Source organism: Leucoraja erinacea, chromosome 10, assembly GCF_028641065.1.
Source record: "Leucoraja erinacea ecotype New England chromosome 10, Leri_hhj_1, whole genome shotgun sequence".
Taxonomy (NCBI): Eukaryota; Metazoa; Chordata; class Chondrichthyes; order Rajiformes; family Rajidae; genus Leucoraja; species Leucoraja erinaceus.
This window is the reverse complement of record NC_073386.1, coordinates 26,164,813-26,179,978: the sequence shown is the minus strand read 5'-3', so window position 1 is coordinate 26,179,978 and position 15,166 is coordinate 26,164,813. Positions and strand designations below refer to the sequence as shown.

Below are 15,166 nucleotides of genomic sequence, written 5' to 3'. Positions count from 1 at the left end.
GGGAGAATACGTGTTCGGCACGGACTAGAAGGGTCGAGATGGCCTGTTTCCGTGCTGTAATTGTTATATGGTTATATGTCCAATCAATTTACCACTGGTGCACTCCAATCAAATTATATAAACATCTCGAGGATAATCAATGGGAACAGGATGAATTTTGAGTGTCATAGAAAAGGGTCTGAATACTTATGTAAATGTGATATTTCAATTTTTTTTAATTACTTTGCAAAAATTTGCAAAAATGCTTCCTTCTGCGGTAGTGTGTAGATTGATGATAAAAAAAATAAAATAATCCATTTTAAAATAAGGCTGTAATTAACAAAATGTGGAAAACTAGAAGGGGTCTGAATACTTTCTGAATACACTGTTGCTGGGTTTGCATCCTGCAATAAAAATGCCTTAATGTAATTGTAAAGAGATGGTAGACAATTGTCTTTCTAAACTGAAAGGATTAAGACCTGTAGATAGTGCCACAAGGATTTGCCAGAGTGGGAAAGGATATCACAGCTGCAGGAATACAAACCAGAAATTTCCTGGCGGGGACATTTGCAAAGGCTACTGGGGAGACTTTAAATTATAATGGTTGGGGCGAGGGACTCAAATAGAGAAAGCTAGTAGACAGAATGGGAGGCAGGAAGCAGAAAAGGGAAGCACTCGGACACAAGAGGAGAAAGAAAAAAAAGGAAATAAACAGAGAATAAGAGACGGGGGGTTTCTTAAATGTGCATATTTTAATGCTAGGAGCATTGTAAGAAATGTGGATGAGCTTAGAGTCTGGATAGACACCTGGAAGTATGATGATGTGGCGATCAGTGAAACATGGTTGCAGGAGGGCTGTGATTGGAAACTAAATATTCCAGGATTTCGTTGCTTCAGGTGTGATAGAATTGGAGGGGCAAGAGGTGGAGGTGTTGCATTGCTAGTCAGGGAAGATATTACAGCAGTGCTTTGGCAGGATAGATTGGAGGGCTCATCTAGGGAGGCTATTTGGGTGGAACTGAGAAGTGGGAAAGGTGTAGCAACACTTACAGGGGTGTATTATAGACCGCCAAATGGGGAACGAGAATTGGAAGAGCAAATATGTAAGGAGATCACAGATATTAGTAGTAAGCACAAGGTAGTGATTGTGGGAGATTTCAACTTTCCACACATAGAATGGGAAACACATCCTGTAAATGGGCTGGATGGTTTGGAGTTTGTAAAATGTGTGCAGGATAGATTTTTGCAGCAATACATAGAGGTACCTACTAGAGATGGGGCAGTGATCACAATACCATTAGTTTCAATATAATTATGGAGAGGGTCAGAACTGGACCTGGGGTTGAGATTTTTGATTGGAGAAAGGCTAACTTTGATGAGATGCGAGATGATTTAAAAGGAGTGAACTGGGACATTTTGTTTTATGGGAAAGATGTAGAAGAGAAATGGAGGACATTTAATGGGGACATTTTAAGAGTACAGAATCTTTATGTTCTTGTTCGGTTGAAAGGAAGCAGTAAAAATTGGAAAGAGCCCTGGTTTTCAAGGGAAATTGGACATCTTGTTCGGAAAAAGAGGGAGATCTACAATAATTATAGGCAGCATGAAGTAAATGAGGTGCTTGAGGAGTATAAGGAATGTAAAAAGAATCTTAAAGAAATTAGAAAAGCTAAAAGAAGAGATGAGGTTGCTTTGGCAAGTAAGGTGAAAGTAAATCCAAAGGGTTTCTACAGCTATATTAATAGCAAAAGGATAACGAGGGATAAAATTGGTCCATTGGAGAGACAGAGTGGACAGCTATCTGCAGAGCCAAAAGAGATGGGGAGATATTGAACAATTTTTTTTCTTAGGTATTCACCAAGGAGAAGGATATTGAATTATGTGAGGTAAGGGAAACTAGTAGAGTAGCTATGGATACTATGAGGTTCAAAGTAAAAGAAGTACTGACACTTTTGAAAAATATAAAAGTGGATAAGTCTCCAGGTCCTGACAGGATATTCCCTAGGACATTGAGGGAAGTTAGTGTAGAAATGGCCGGGGCTATGACAGAAACATTTCAAATGTCATTAGAAACGGGAATAGCCCCCGAGGATTGGCGTACTGCATATGTTGTTCCATTGTTTAAAAAGGGTTCTAAGAGTAAACCTAGCAATTATAGACCTGTTAGTTTGACTTCAGTGGTGGGCAAATTAATGGAAAAGATATTTAGAGATAATATATATAAGCATCTGGATAAACAGGGTCTGATTAGGAACAGTCAACGTGGATTTGTGCCTGGAAGGTCATGTTTGACTAATCTTCTTGAATTTTTTGAAGAGGTTACTAGGGAAATTGACAAGGGTAAAGCAGTGGATGTTGTCTATATGGACTTTAGTAAGGCCTTTGACAAGGTTCCTCATGGAAGGTTGGTTAAGAAGGTTCAACTGTTGGGTATAAATGCAGGAATAGCAAGATGGATTCAACAGTGGCTGAATGGGAGAAGCCAGAGGGTAATGGTGGATGGCTGTTTATCGGGTTGGAGGCAGGTGACTAGTGGGGTGCCTCAGGGATCTGTGTTGGGTCCTTTGTTGTTTGTCATGTACATCAATGATCTGGATGAAGGTGTGGTAAATTGGATTAGTAAGTATGCAGATGATACCAAGATAGGGGGTGTTGTGGATAATGAAGAGGATTTCCAAAGTCTACAGAGTGATTTAGGCCATTTGGAAAAATGGGCTGAAAGATGGCAGATGGAGTTTAATGCTGATAAATGTGAGGTGCTACACCTTGGCAGGACAAATCAAAATAGGACGTACATGATAAATGGTAGGGAATTGAAGAATACAGGTGAACAGAGGGATCTGGGAATAACCGTGCATAGTTCCTTGAAGGTGGAATCTCATATAGATAGGGTGGTAAAGAAAGCTTTTGGTATGCTAGCCTTTATAAATCAGAGCATTGAGTATAGAAGCTGGGATGTAATGTTAAAATTGTACAAGGCATTGGTGAGACCAAATCTGTAGTATGGTGTACAATTTTGGTTCCCCAATTATAGGAAGGATGTCAACAAAATAGAGAGAGTACAGAGGAGATTTACTAGAATGTTGCCTGGGTTTCAACAACTAAGTTACAGAGATAGGTTGAATAAGTTAGGTCTTTATTCTCTGGAGCGCAGTAGGTTAAGGGGGGACTTGATAGAGGTCTTTAAAATTTGAGTATAGGAGCAGGGAGGTTCTACTGCAGTTGTACAGGGTCTTGGTGAGACCACACCTAGAGTATTGCGTACAGTTTTGGTCTCCAAATCTGAGGAAGGACATTATTGCCATAGAGGGAGTGCAGAGAAGGTAAACCAGACTGATTCCTGGGATGTCAGGACTGTCATGAAGAAAGACTGGATAGATTTGGTTTATACTCTCTAGAATTTAGGAGATTGAGAGGGGATCTTATAGAAACTTACAAAATTCTTAAGGGGTTGGACAGGCTAGATGCAGGAAGATTGCTCCCAATGTTGGGGAAGTCCAGGACAAGGGGTCACAGCTTAAGGATCAGGGGGAAATCCTTTAAAACCGAGATGAGAAGAACTTTTTTCACACAGAGAGTGGTGAATCTCTGGAACTCTCTGCCACAGAGGGTAGTCGAGGCCAGTTCATTGGCTATATTTAAGAGGGAGTTAGATGTGCCCCTTGTGGCTGAGGGGATCAGAGGGTATGGAGAGAAGGCAGGTACGGGATACTGAGTTGGATGATCAGCCATGATCATATTGAATGGCGGTGCAGGCTCGACGGGCCGAATGGCCTACTCCTGCACCTAATTTCTATGTTTCTAAAATGATGAGAGGGATAGACAGAGTTGATGTGGATCAGCTTTTCCCTTTGAGAATAGGGGAGATTCAAGCAAGAGGACATGACTTCAGAATTAAGGGACAGAAGTTTAGGGGTAACATGAGGGGGAACTTCTTTACTCAGAGAGTGGTAGCGGTGTGGAATGAGCTTCCAGTGGAAGTGGTGGAGGCAGGTTCGTTGGTATTTAAAAATAAATTGGATAGCCATATGGATGAGAAGAGAATGGAGGGTTATGGTATGAGTGCAGGCAGGTGGGACTAAGGGGAAAAAAGTTGTTCGGCATGGACTTGTAGGGCCCAGATGGCCTGTTTCCGTGCTGTAATTGTTATATGGTTATAAAAACAAATTACTGGAGGTACTCAACAGGCTAAGCAGAAGTTTCTGGATCGGTACCTTCATGCAGATTCGCCAAGCTTGTTCCTGGGATGGCATCCCTCTTAAATAGGGAGGGATGGAATAGGCTAATAGAAGAATAAAAAGCAACATAAAACTCTTAGAACTTTGCATTGGAGGTGCAAAGAGTCTTGGGAGTGCTGGTGCAGGATTACCAAATGGCTAATTTGCAAATTGAATCCGTAGTAAGCAAATGCAAAGCTAGCTTTTGATCAAGAGGCCTAGATTATAAAAGTAGGAATGTAATGCTGAGGCTTTATACGGTACAGGTCAGACCACATTTAGAGTGTTGAGAGCAGTTTTGGGCTACATATCTGAGGCTGGATGTATTGGCATTGAAGAAGGGCCAGAGGCTGTTTATGACATTAATCCTATGGATGATTGATTTACTTATTATGAACGTTTGATGATTCTGTTGTTTTTAAGTGGATTCTTTATTTTTAAAGTGGAGATTTACAGGTTCTTGATTAGGAAGTGTGCCAAAGGATACATGGAAAAGGCAGGAGAGTGGGGTTTGATAGGGAAAGAAAGATCAGACGTGATTGAACGGTGGAGGAGACTCGATGAGCCAAATGGCCTAATTCTACGTAACGTATGAACCTTGCAAAGTAGATGAAGGGTGGATGATATCCTTGGCAGAGTTCAGAACTACAGCTCACAATCACCAAACTGAAGGGGTAAATCTTTTGGGGTTAAAAAGGGGGAGAAATGCCTTTACTTAATTTGCCATTCTCTGCACAGGAAGGTTTTAGAGACTAATTATGTTAAAAAATAGAGAATGATAGGTTTCTGGATACCTAGTCACCTCTATCCAGTTGGCTACTTAGTTGCATCCTCAATAAATGTGGTTTAGCAGACATGACCCATCCTTTAGAAATTCATGTTATCCTCTTATCGTTATGAAAGACATTTTACAAACATGAGCTGATGGTTCATAAAGAACAAATTTATGTGACTATGGATTTTTTGTTTATTCATTTTTACATAAGATGGGTTTTGGTGCCAATGGTTTGATTACCATGTTGTATTGATGCAGTCCTGATGATGATGATGATGATGGTACTTCCACAAAACTGTTGTGTGGAGAGTTCTAGATTTAAACCAGTGATGGAAGATAAGGAATGAATGTTTAGGGTAGTGAATGTTGTGAATATCATTCACTATAAGGAATGAATGTTTAGGGTAATGCAATAGCAATAAAGCTGGTTTGCGAGCTAAACTCATCAAGACAGGTTAACTGTATTCATGCTGCCTTTTCCCTTTATGGATAGTGGAAATGCTTTGGGGAGTTACATTCACTATTCAACCTCTTGCAGCCACAGTAAGTCTCTGTTTTTGGTTTCTCCCAGGATGGTGAAGGACCCAGAGTGTGATGCTTTTGATACCAGGGGTGGGTGGTTGGGTGTTGGTGATGACCAGTGTTGTGAAATGGATGTCACCATTTATTAGCCTATGCTGAATGTTGCCCAGGACTTACTGCATGCACTTATGGACTGGTTCATTTTCTGGGGAATTCATCATTATGCAATCATCAATGAACATCCCCACCTGATGGATAAAAGGAAGATCATTCATCAAGCAACTGATAATGTTTGGACCTAGGACACTATGAGGTTCCTGTGCAGTGATGTGCTGGGCCAGCGATGTGGAATCTCTAACAAATGCAATCTATTCTGTTAGTGTGAGGTATAACTGGATGTTCAATCCGGTTCTCCTAGCTGCTTTTTCACCAAAGTTCCAATCAGTGCTGCTTTCATAGAATAAGAAATAGTTATCGTACTAGAGAACATTTGGTCTATATCACCTTTCCTATCAGTAGAATTTATTAGTTCTTCTGTAACAAGTCATTTTTTTCAACTATATATTTAGTTAATTACTTGCTGGCCACAAAGGTGTTGGGAGACCTGAAAGTATTCTCTCTTGACTGTCTGTTTCTATCACTTATCTAAAATCCACAAACCGGACTGCTCTGATAGCCTCATTGTTTCTGCCTGCTCTTGCCCCACTGAACTAATTTCTTCATACCTGGATTCCATCCTTTGTCCAGTCTCTTCCAATCTAAGGATTTGAAAAGACTGAACAGCACCCAAAATTAGTAGCATTGGTGAATAATTTACGTTCTCATTGTGACATACAAGGAGGCTAACAGGTAATTGCTAGTTCCCAATAGAACAATCTCATCAGTCCCATTCTCTTATATTCCCATAACCCTGTAATAACTATTCTCTGATATTCCCATAACCCTGTAATAACTTATCTCACATGTCCATGAATCATTTGAAATCTTCTAACACTTGCCTAAAATTAAGGGATAACAATGGAGAAAACTGGCACAATGTACCATGGCCAGCACACAGAAAATGTTTATTTTTAAATTATTGTCAAGCTATAGCGAGTCTGCTAAGTGCATGCAGTAAGTCCTGGGCAACATTCAGCATAGGCTAATAAGTGGTAACATCCATGTCACAACACTAGTCATCACCAACACCCAACTACCCACCCTTGGTTTCAAAACCATCACACTCTGGGTCCTTCAACATCCTGGGACCAAAACAGAAACTTAAATAACACACTAGGATTGTATCATAGATCTACAGAACTACTGCTAGAGTGTCATCTGGCGTTACAGCTTTTGCTGCAAACATTGTGTAGTGGCCATTTTGGCCTGTTTTGCATGTCATTGTGGATGGCATGTTCCTTTAAGCTTTAGACTGCCCGTTTTAATGTGGGTGGGATTTATGACGTGTCTTTGGGCGTGTTTATGCAGCTTCTGCTTGCGTGGTAGTTTAGTTGGTTAGATTCGTTTTGGAATGTCGAGGAGAAGGTTAATCTTTCGAGCATGTCAAGCCACATGTCAAGCATGTCAAGCCACATGTAAAGCATGTCAAGATCATGTGAAGCATGGAGACACGAGGAGTTTTCTAGTATCTGAAGTAATGAGCTGGAGTTCAAAGAAGATTGCCGGAACAAGTCGGAAAAACCTTGGATGTTTATATCTACAATAAAGAAAATATTCATTAAAAGACTGTGTGCTGAAGCTTTATGAATGGAGAAGGTCTCTGAGGCAGCTTGCATGCATACCGAAAACATTCCCCTTATCCTGTCTCACGAAATTAGTGGCTAGGGAGTTAATTTCCTGAAAGATTTGAAAAATCTGCCGCTACACATTGTGCCGAGATTTCACGTAGGGTGAATCAAATAAGCTGAAGGCTGCTTTTCCTGATGGTGGGGAATCCCTGCTGTTACTGCAGGCATCACCCTTTATATTGTATAGGGGACATTATGTTCTGAATGATTGACGTAGATGCAGAGGGAGTTCTAGATAAGTAGCTCAGGATTCCCTTACAGGGAACTACCCGGAAGGGTTTAGAAATGTGCCTTTATAACAATCTTCCTAACTTCTTGAAATCTGTACCCCTCCTACACTCTCTTTGGTTGCTTAAATTTTCATCTGTAATTCTGTAACTTCCAGTTTCAACTTTAACTGTTCTCCAGCCTGACCTTCTTCCTTCCACTAAACAATCCTATATTCTTCTCCATTGCAAGTTCTATTCATCCATCATTCTTTTGCTCACTAACTTCATTAGTTCCTGGTCCACTAAAATACTCAAATGGGGTTGTTGGCTTAACCCGCCATATCTTACAATCCTTCAACATCACTCTTTGAATTCTATGTTCCTGCAACTGGCATTCTGCAGTCTCTTTACCCCATCACTGGCATCTGCTTTTTCCATTGATGCCAACTCAGACCCCCCCCCCCGTACTTCTCTATCCTCCTTTAAGAACTTATTTAAAATCTTTCAAACCTCTGCTGTTACAGTAATATCATACTTTGCTCAGTTAACGATAAACAGATGTTGCCCATTTGAAACCCTTGTAATGCTTTCTCAGTCAAAGATGCTAAATCAATCCCAGACACTGCATCAGTAATTTGCATGTAAGCTGCATTAATTATGGTTAACTTAATGAAACGAATGACAAACCTAAATTAAAATTTTTAATGTTTAAACAATGTGAAACAGTACCTTTGTCCTGAATCCAGCAGAACATAATCAGCTGTCAAAAGTCAAATATTCACTTACAAATTCTATAATTATTGAATGAATCCCATGAAGCCCTTAATGACGAACTGACGCATTTCAGACTAACGTGTAGCATGAATGAAAACTTTTCCAATGTTTCCGTACAAATCAATGCATTAGATTAAAAATAAATATGAAAGTATGCATGTCTAGTATGGAACATTGACTGTTTTAACAGCAACTTGATTGATGGTCTCCTTCAATTCCAATGATCTCCATTCAGCAGCACGTGCAGTTATATTTATATTGCACGTTCAACATATGGAAAGTGAGAACGCTTTGCACAAAGAAACTTGCACAAAGAAAAAAAAGACATTTGCTTCTGGCCTTGAACAATGTAATGTGCAATATAGTTACCAAGTCAATTGGATGTGGAAATCTAGGAATTCTCAAATTCAGGTTTTATGGAATAACACTTTCAGTTTTCAGAAAGTGAATTTAAATTTCCAATTACAAGAAAATTATTGGTCCTTAAAAAAATATTTTTGTACTCGGTCGGGGTGATACAGTACAGAAGCAAACCCTTTGCCCCAATTCATCCATCATGGCAATGAGGTTTTATAATCTTTTAGGCCCTATTTCTCTGGATTTGGTCCAAAACCTAAATCTTTCTTATCCATGTATCTTTCCTAATGTCTTTTAAACATCACCATTGAACCCATCGCTACCTTCCTTTGGAAACTCATTCTATATGCACAACATCCTCTGTGTGAAGAAATTACCTGTAAATCTTTTCCCTACCACTTTAAATCTATGCCCTCTAGTCTTGGACTCCTCTATCTTGAGAAAAAATAGCATTCACCTTAGTTATGCCTGTTAGCTTTCTAGCTTAATTACATCCTATAGTAGGGTAAATGAACTGAACATAATATTCCAAATGTTGTCTCACCAACATCTTGTACAACTGCACATGATATCCCACCTCTTGAACCCCAAACCCTTGGCCCACTGCACTAACTGATCCAAATCCTTTTGTAAACTTAAATAGCATTCATCACTTTCCACTATACCACCAATTTTAGTATCATGCAACAAATTTACCAACCATGTTAACTCGATTGATATCCAAATCATTAATACAGATAACAAACTACAATGGACCCAGCACACATCCCTGCAGCACACTACTGGCCTCCAATCAGAAAAAAACCCACTCCACTGTCATCATCTTCCTATTTCCACTAAGCTAATTTCAAAACCAATTGGCTAGCTCACCTTAGACCTAACTTTCTGAACCAGCCTCCCAAGGGGGACCTTGTGAATAGACAATGTCCACCATCCTGCTTTCATTAATCCTCTTGGTGATCTATTAAAAAAAAATCAAATTAGCGAGACGCCATTTCCCATGCACGACCCGAAACGTTACCTATTCCTTTTCAGGATGCTGCCTGACCCGCTGAGTTACTCCAGCATTTTGTGTCTATCTTCTGACTATCCCTAATCTGCCCTTGCCTATACAAATGTGGATAGATCCTGACCCAATAGACAATAGGTGCAGGAGTAGGCCATTCGGCCCTTCGAGCCAGCATCACCATTCAATGTGATCATGGCTGATCATCCCCAATCAGTACCCCGTTACTGCCTTTTCCCCATATCCTCTGACTCCGCTATTTTTAAGAGCCCTACATAACTCTCTCTTGAAAGCATCCAGAGAACCTGCCTCCACCGCCCTCTGAGGCAGAGAATTCCACAGACCTTCAATATACCTTCCAGTAACTTACCTACTGATGTCAAGCTCACTGGTTTGAGGTTCCCTGGCTTCTTAAATACATTTTAGCAACATTAGCCATCCTTCAGTATAATAGTATTTCCTGTATGTTCTCTTTAAAAATTATGTTCCTCATATTTTTACAACTATTGGTTGGACAATATATAGTGAGAGTCTAATACTGAATTCAATCAGAATTGGCTGGAACACAAAACTCTGGCTTATTCAATTGCACATGGCTATTAAGTATTGAAGGGAAAAAAATCCAATTGGTATTGTAGAATTGATTGGGCTCCACAATTGTATTGAAGCAATTGAAAAGTACTTTACTTTCCGTTTGTGACATGTTATTGGTTTACACTAGGAAAAGTTAAAACTGTCTCTTGTAGAGCATTGTTATCACTCACTTTGATAAATACAAAAATACCATACTTCGATTATATTTGCAACCCGTCTCGTAGGTACATACCCACTTTAAGTAAGAATAAACAATGGTTTAGAGAATTTTAGTTATGATGATCACAGGATTAAAGCATCAAGTGTCTCAAACAGCAATTGCTAAAAAAAAGAATAAAAGACTGGTTTGTGTGACTCGTATTAGGTTATTTCAATTTGACAACAGGGAAATAGGGCATGTGGATTTAAATTATGAAGATATGGTACGGTAATAGATTATATGCTACTTTTTTTTTAATTTTCCTCCCAAAAATGCTGAGCCTCTGGAATATACTGCCAGAGTGCCAATGAGTCTTTCAGAAGAAACAACATCACTGCATCCAGGTAAACCTTGTTATAAAAGTAGACTTGATCAGGGAGATCTATCTCGTGAACTACTTTCATTTGGCTGTGCAGATCAGAAAGGAATCTTGCAAAATATTTCCCATTATTGGCCCTAAATTCTATGCCTCCAACAGGAGATAATTACCACAGGGGTTGGAGAAGTTTTCATCCTGATGTGAGGATGACATCCTGACATATTTCCATATTTATCACAATCTTTCCACATTTTTCTGGAAGAGAGATGCCACAGTACATTTAAATGAATAGTAAGTCAGATAGTGTAAAAACACAAAGTCTGTATATAAATGGGATTGATAGAAAATAGCATATATTCCTAGATTAATGTGATACATTCACAGATAGCATTTTATTATTTTAACCTGATTTTAAGTAAAGTAACCCTGAATATAAAATCCTTTGCACATGTTTGTCATTTTCTCTATTCTGCAACTGACCCAACAATGCAGGTAAGTTGTTGAAGGCAGAGGATTTCCGGAATTAAGGCGCCACCATTTAGTGGAAGTGTTGGTGCTAATTCGATTGGTCTGCTGGCAAGGAGATCAGCAAGTTATAGTTTTCATTATATATTGCAATAGATAAATTCTTCAACTGCCATGAAAGCCTGTTCTAAGCAAAAAAAATTGCTAAATAAAATCAAAAGCTGCCTCTGCACACACTTGTCAATCGCTTTGTTCACATTATGATATAAACACCTTCAATAGTAACTGATATGTCTCAGACATGTCTCTTGCTCAGAGTAGGTGAATCGAGAGCCAGAGGACATAGGTTTAAGGTGAGGGGGGGGAAAGATTCAACAAGAAACTGAGGGGTAACTTTTTCACGCAAAGGGTGGTAGTTGCTAGAAGAGGTAGTTGAGGCAGGTACTATTGTAACATTTAAGAAACATTTAGATGGGCACATGGATAGGACAGGTTAGAAGGATATGGGCTAAACCAGGGCCGGCCCTAGGCCAATTCGACCGATTTTTTCAAATTGGGCCCCGCGCCCAAGGGGGGCCCCGCGTTAATTTTCCGTATGTCTATGCTGGATTTTCCAGCATCTACAGTTCATTCTTAGACGTTTAGCAGTGACAGCTGCATCTGCGGTTCCTTTCTGTTGTTGGGGGGGGGGGGGAGAGGGGGGAAGAGTCCTGGCCCGTGGCGGCTCCTGATAAGTAATATGTTCCCTCCGCGGATGCTGCCTTGCCCGCTGTATTCCTCCAGCACTCTGTGTTTTTTGTTTGGCTTTGAAGTTGAAGGTGGACCCCCCTATGTCTATCTTCAACTCCCTGTCTGTGGTGGCTCAGCGGGACGGGCAGAGGCTCCGGGGAGAGGGTTGCGGTTCTGGTCGAGATCCTTCTTCAGACAATCACAAGTACTCTCCCCGACGAGAGTCCAGTCTGAAGAAGGGTCTTCTCTCCAGAGTCGCTGCGCATAACCTCAATTGATGCCTTGTTCGCGCTGACACAGGAGTAAGCTCCACCGCCCGCTGTGATGTTATCCATCACCCGCTGACCCACTCCGCTCTATGATCTTTGCTCTTGAGCTGGTCCCCCTCACTGTTCAGACGGCGAGCACTGCCAGAGGTGAGCGTGCTGGCAGAAGGCCCTGAGATGGCAGTCGGTTCCGCTGTCCGGCGATGGAGGCCGCTCATAGCCACGCGAGCTGCTTCCCTCCCCGGCCACAACGCGGTACCTCCATGCCCGGAGCGCCGCAGCAGCGGTGAGTGAGTGAGTTACTGGCATAAAGCCGACCCTCTCCTTCTCAACGCTCCTGTCCTCCTCGTAACTTTACCCCTGGCTAGATTCCCCACACGCTGTGAAAGGAACTCTCCCCCGAATTGTCATATTACTCACGACACGTGACTCAATTATGATTATTTATTTATATTTATACGATAAAATTTCCCAATTGGGCCCCGCATCTCCTAAGGCCAGCCCTGGGCTAAACACAGGTAGGTGGGACACCTGGGCAAGTTCAGCCGAAGGACCTGTTTCCATGCTGCAAGACTCTATGACTTTATAAATGGATTTTAATCGAGTGCAAACCACTTACCGAAGACTTGCTCCTGGTTGAAATGGGCTAAACATGTTGGACATGCCGTTTGTAACTGAGAAAATAGTATTGAAAAATAGCTCTATTTAAATGCAAGACATTTATGTCTTGAGATTAATATTGATATTGTTAGGTAATCTTTGGATGACCATGGATTTTGAGTAGTAATTAATTTTCAGATATTTAAAAGTTATTTACATCTGTGGGTATTCCTTCCACTGATCCAATTTTTCATACAATTAGGGTTGCATATGAAATTCTGTTTATATATTTATAATAATGAAGACACTCAACTAGAAATAATTGTGCTGTAGATTTTCTAAACCAATAATTCACTGTTTCCCTGAACCCGTGTAAACCCAGTTGTACTTATAGTTCCTAAGAGCACAGTTGCAATTGTTCTTCACCACAATAAGTTTGCAACAGATTACCAGTAAATGCAGTGGAAGATGTACCATGCTCCAAGACAGTAATGCACCGTCAATGTGGATCCTGGATGTGTTTTGTCAGGGTAATTCAAATATGTCCTATAGAGTAGAAGGCAATAATTTACTTCCATTTTGTGTGAGAGATTTCAATTTGAGAAGAGCAGCTTGGATTCGAAAATGTGTTCTTGATTCCATTGAATAATTCTTGTAATTTTGCCTGAAAAAAAAGTAACATGATGTGAATCCTTCAGATTATTTGAATAATCATAATGCATTTATCTGAAGATCTATAATTTTCCAGTTGAACAAATGTGATAAAATAGAGATCTATTTTGCAACAACATCCTGACAGTGCGCAAATCACAGTGGCAGCTTTGTGCTTGAAGTGCAACTCAAAATTACTTTTGATAATGTAGAATTATTTTTGATTAAAGTCTTTACTATTTTCCTGTAAATTACACTATAAAATGAGATCTGCCGATTGGAACAACATAATACTTGAGATTCATGAAAAGTTTAAATTACAGCATTTAAATTACAGAAGTCTGTTCCACAGGCTTCTTCATTCATAACAAATTAATGGCGCTCAAAATTAATCTCGCTTTCACCTGTAACAACTGCAGGCAGTAACATCATCTACATGTCTCACAAAACAATACATCTATACATGATTTGTTAGAGTAATTATAATATCTATATATCTGAGAAAGATTAAGTTTTTTACTAATTACATCCAGATATATGTGTCTCAATCAAACAAATAAGAAACATCAGTTCAATATTGCATCAGAGAAGTGCTTGCTGTTGGTTGCAATGGTTTTTGTTGAAGTGTCAACATTTCAGATTGTGGATATGGATCCTGGGTCTCCACTTGACTGCGCTGCTTTAATCAGGGTAAATTTCCCAATATCAGTGTAACTGGTTCACCATTCTGGAATTTTAGCATGTTTTAGAAGTCACTTTCAGCAATTTAAAATCAGTTTACCCACAGGTAGTGGATCAACAGTTTCAAAATCCTTATTTTTATATATTGTATTTTTCTTTTTACTCAGAACAGGGCTTGTTCTAAAGAACATTCAAAACTATTCAATGCATTGATTCATGAAATGAACAATTCTCTCCCATCCTCTGCAAACAAAAACAAACTTGTTTTCTCTCTTTGCCAGTTCTGACAAAGTGTCTCTTTTCCAACAGATGTTTTTTTAACTTGCTGATTATTTCCATCATTTTTATTTTTTTATTTCAGTTTTCTAACATATTTTTGATTTTCATTCATGTCAAATACATTTCTCCAGTGGAACAGCCTCTCCAACTTTATGCAATAAGAATTAGCGATCACCATCTATGACAATCTCACAGGAGCATATCCATGTGTATTCTCTGTCTATGAACCTGCTGAGGTGGGTCATCCTTGCAACAGTGTGAAAATCAATAAATATTGATATTCTGGTGATATCTTTTCAATGCGTTATAAATGGGATTTTTACTTTCATATTACTATAAAATATTTATTAGACTTTCTTACTTTGCACTTTCCAGAAATTTTACTGCCTCGTCATTCCTGCCTTCTTGCATGCAAAGCAATGCATGTTCCAGTAAAGCATTTGGAATCAGATAATGGTCATACTTGATCAATTGCTGGCTGAAAAAAGTAAATAGCAGGCAAATTAATAGTTTAAAGAATAATGTTAGGTTCAAATAAGATATAAATTGCAATAATCCTCACACTGCTTTCTTTTTCAAGTTCACTATTATTTTACTTCATGCTGAGCAGAACAGACATGACACTAGGCTTAACTTTATTAGTTATCAGTGCCCCTCTGTGGTATGCACAGAAAATAACACTTTATTTTGTTCAGTTGTTTTCCAAGTAGCACTATGTGAGTTTAACAGCCATAAATGGGACAAAAGAGGTTATATG

General features: G+C 39.6%; 1 protein-coding gene across 1 annotated transcript in view; it reads right to left on the bottom strand.

Annotated features, from left to right (window-relative positions):
* Positions 1–11,916: 11,916 nt before the first annotated feature.
* The window catches only part of ttc39a (tetratricopeptide repeat domain 39A), an 83,184-nt gene continuing 79,934 nt past the window's right edge, over positions 11,917–15,166 (bottom strand). The window contains 2 exon segments of the mRNA XM_055641783.1: positions 11,917–13,462; positions 14,771–14,887. Of these exon segments, the coding sequence (XP_055497758.1) occupies positions 13,345–13,462; positions 14,771–14,887 (235 nt within the window). The 3' untranslated portion in view covers positions 11,917–13,344.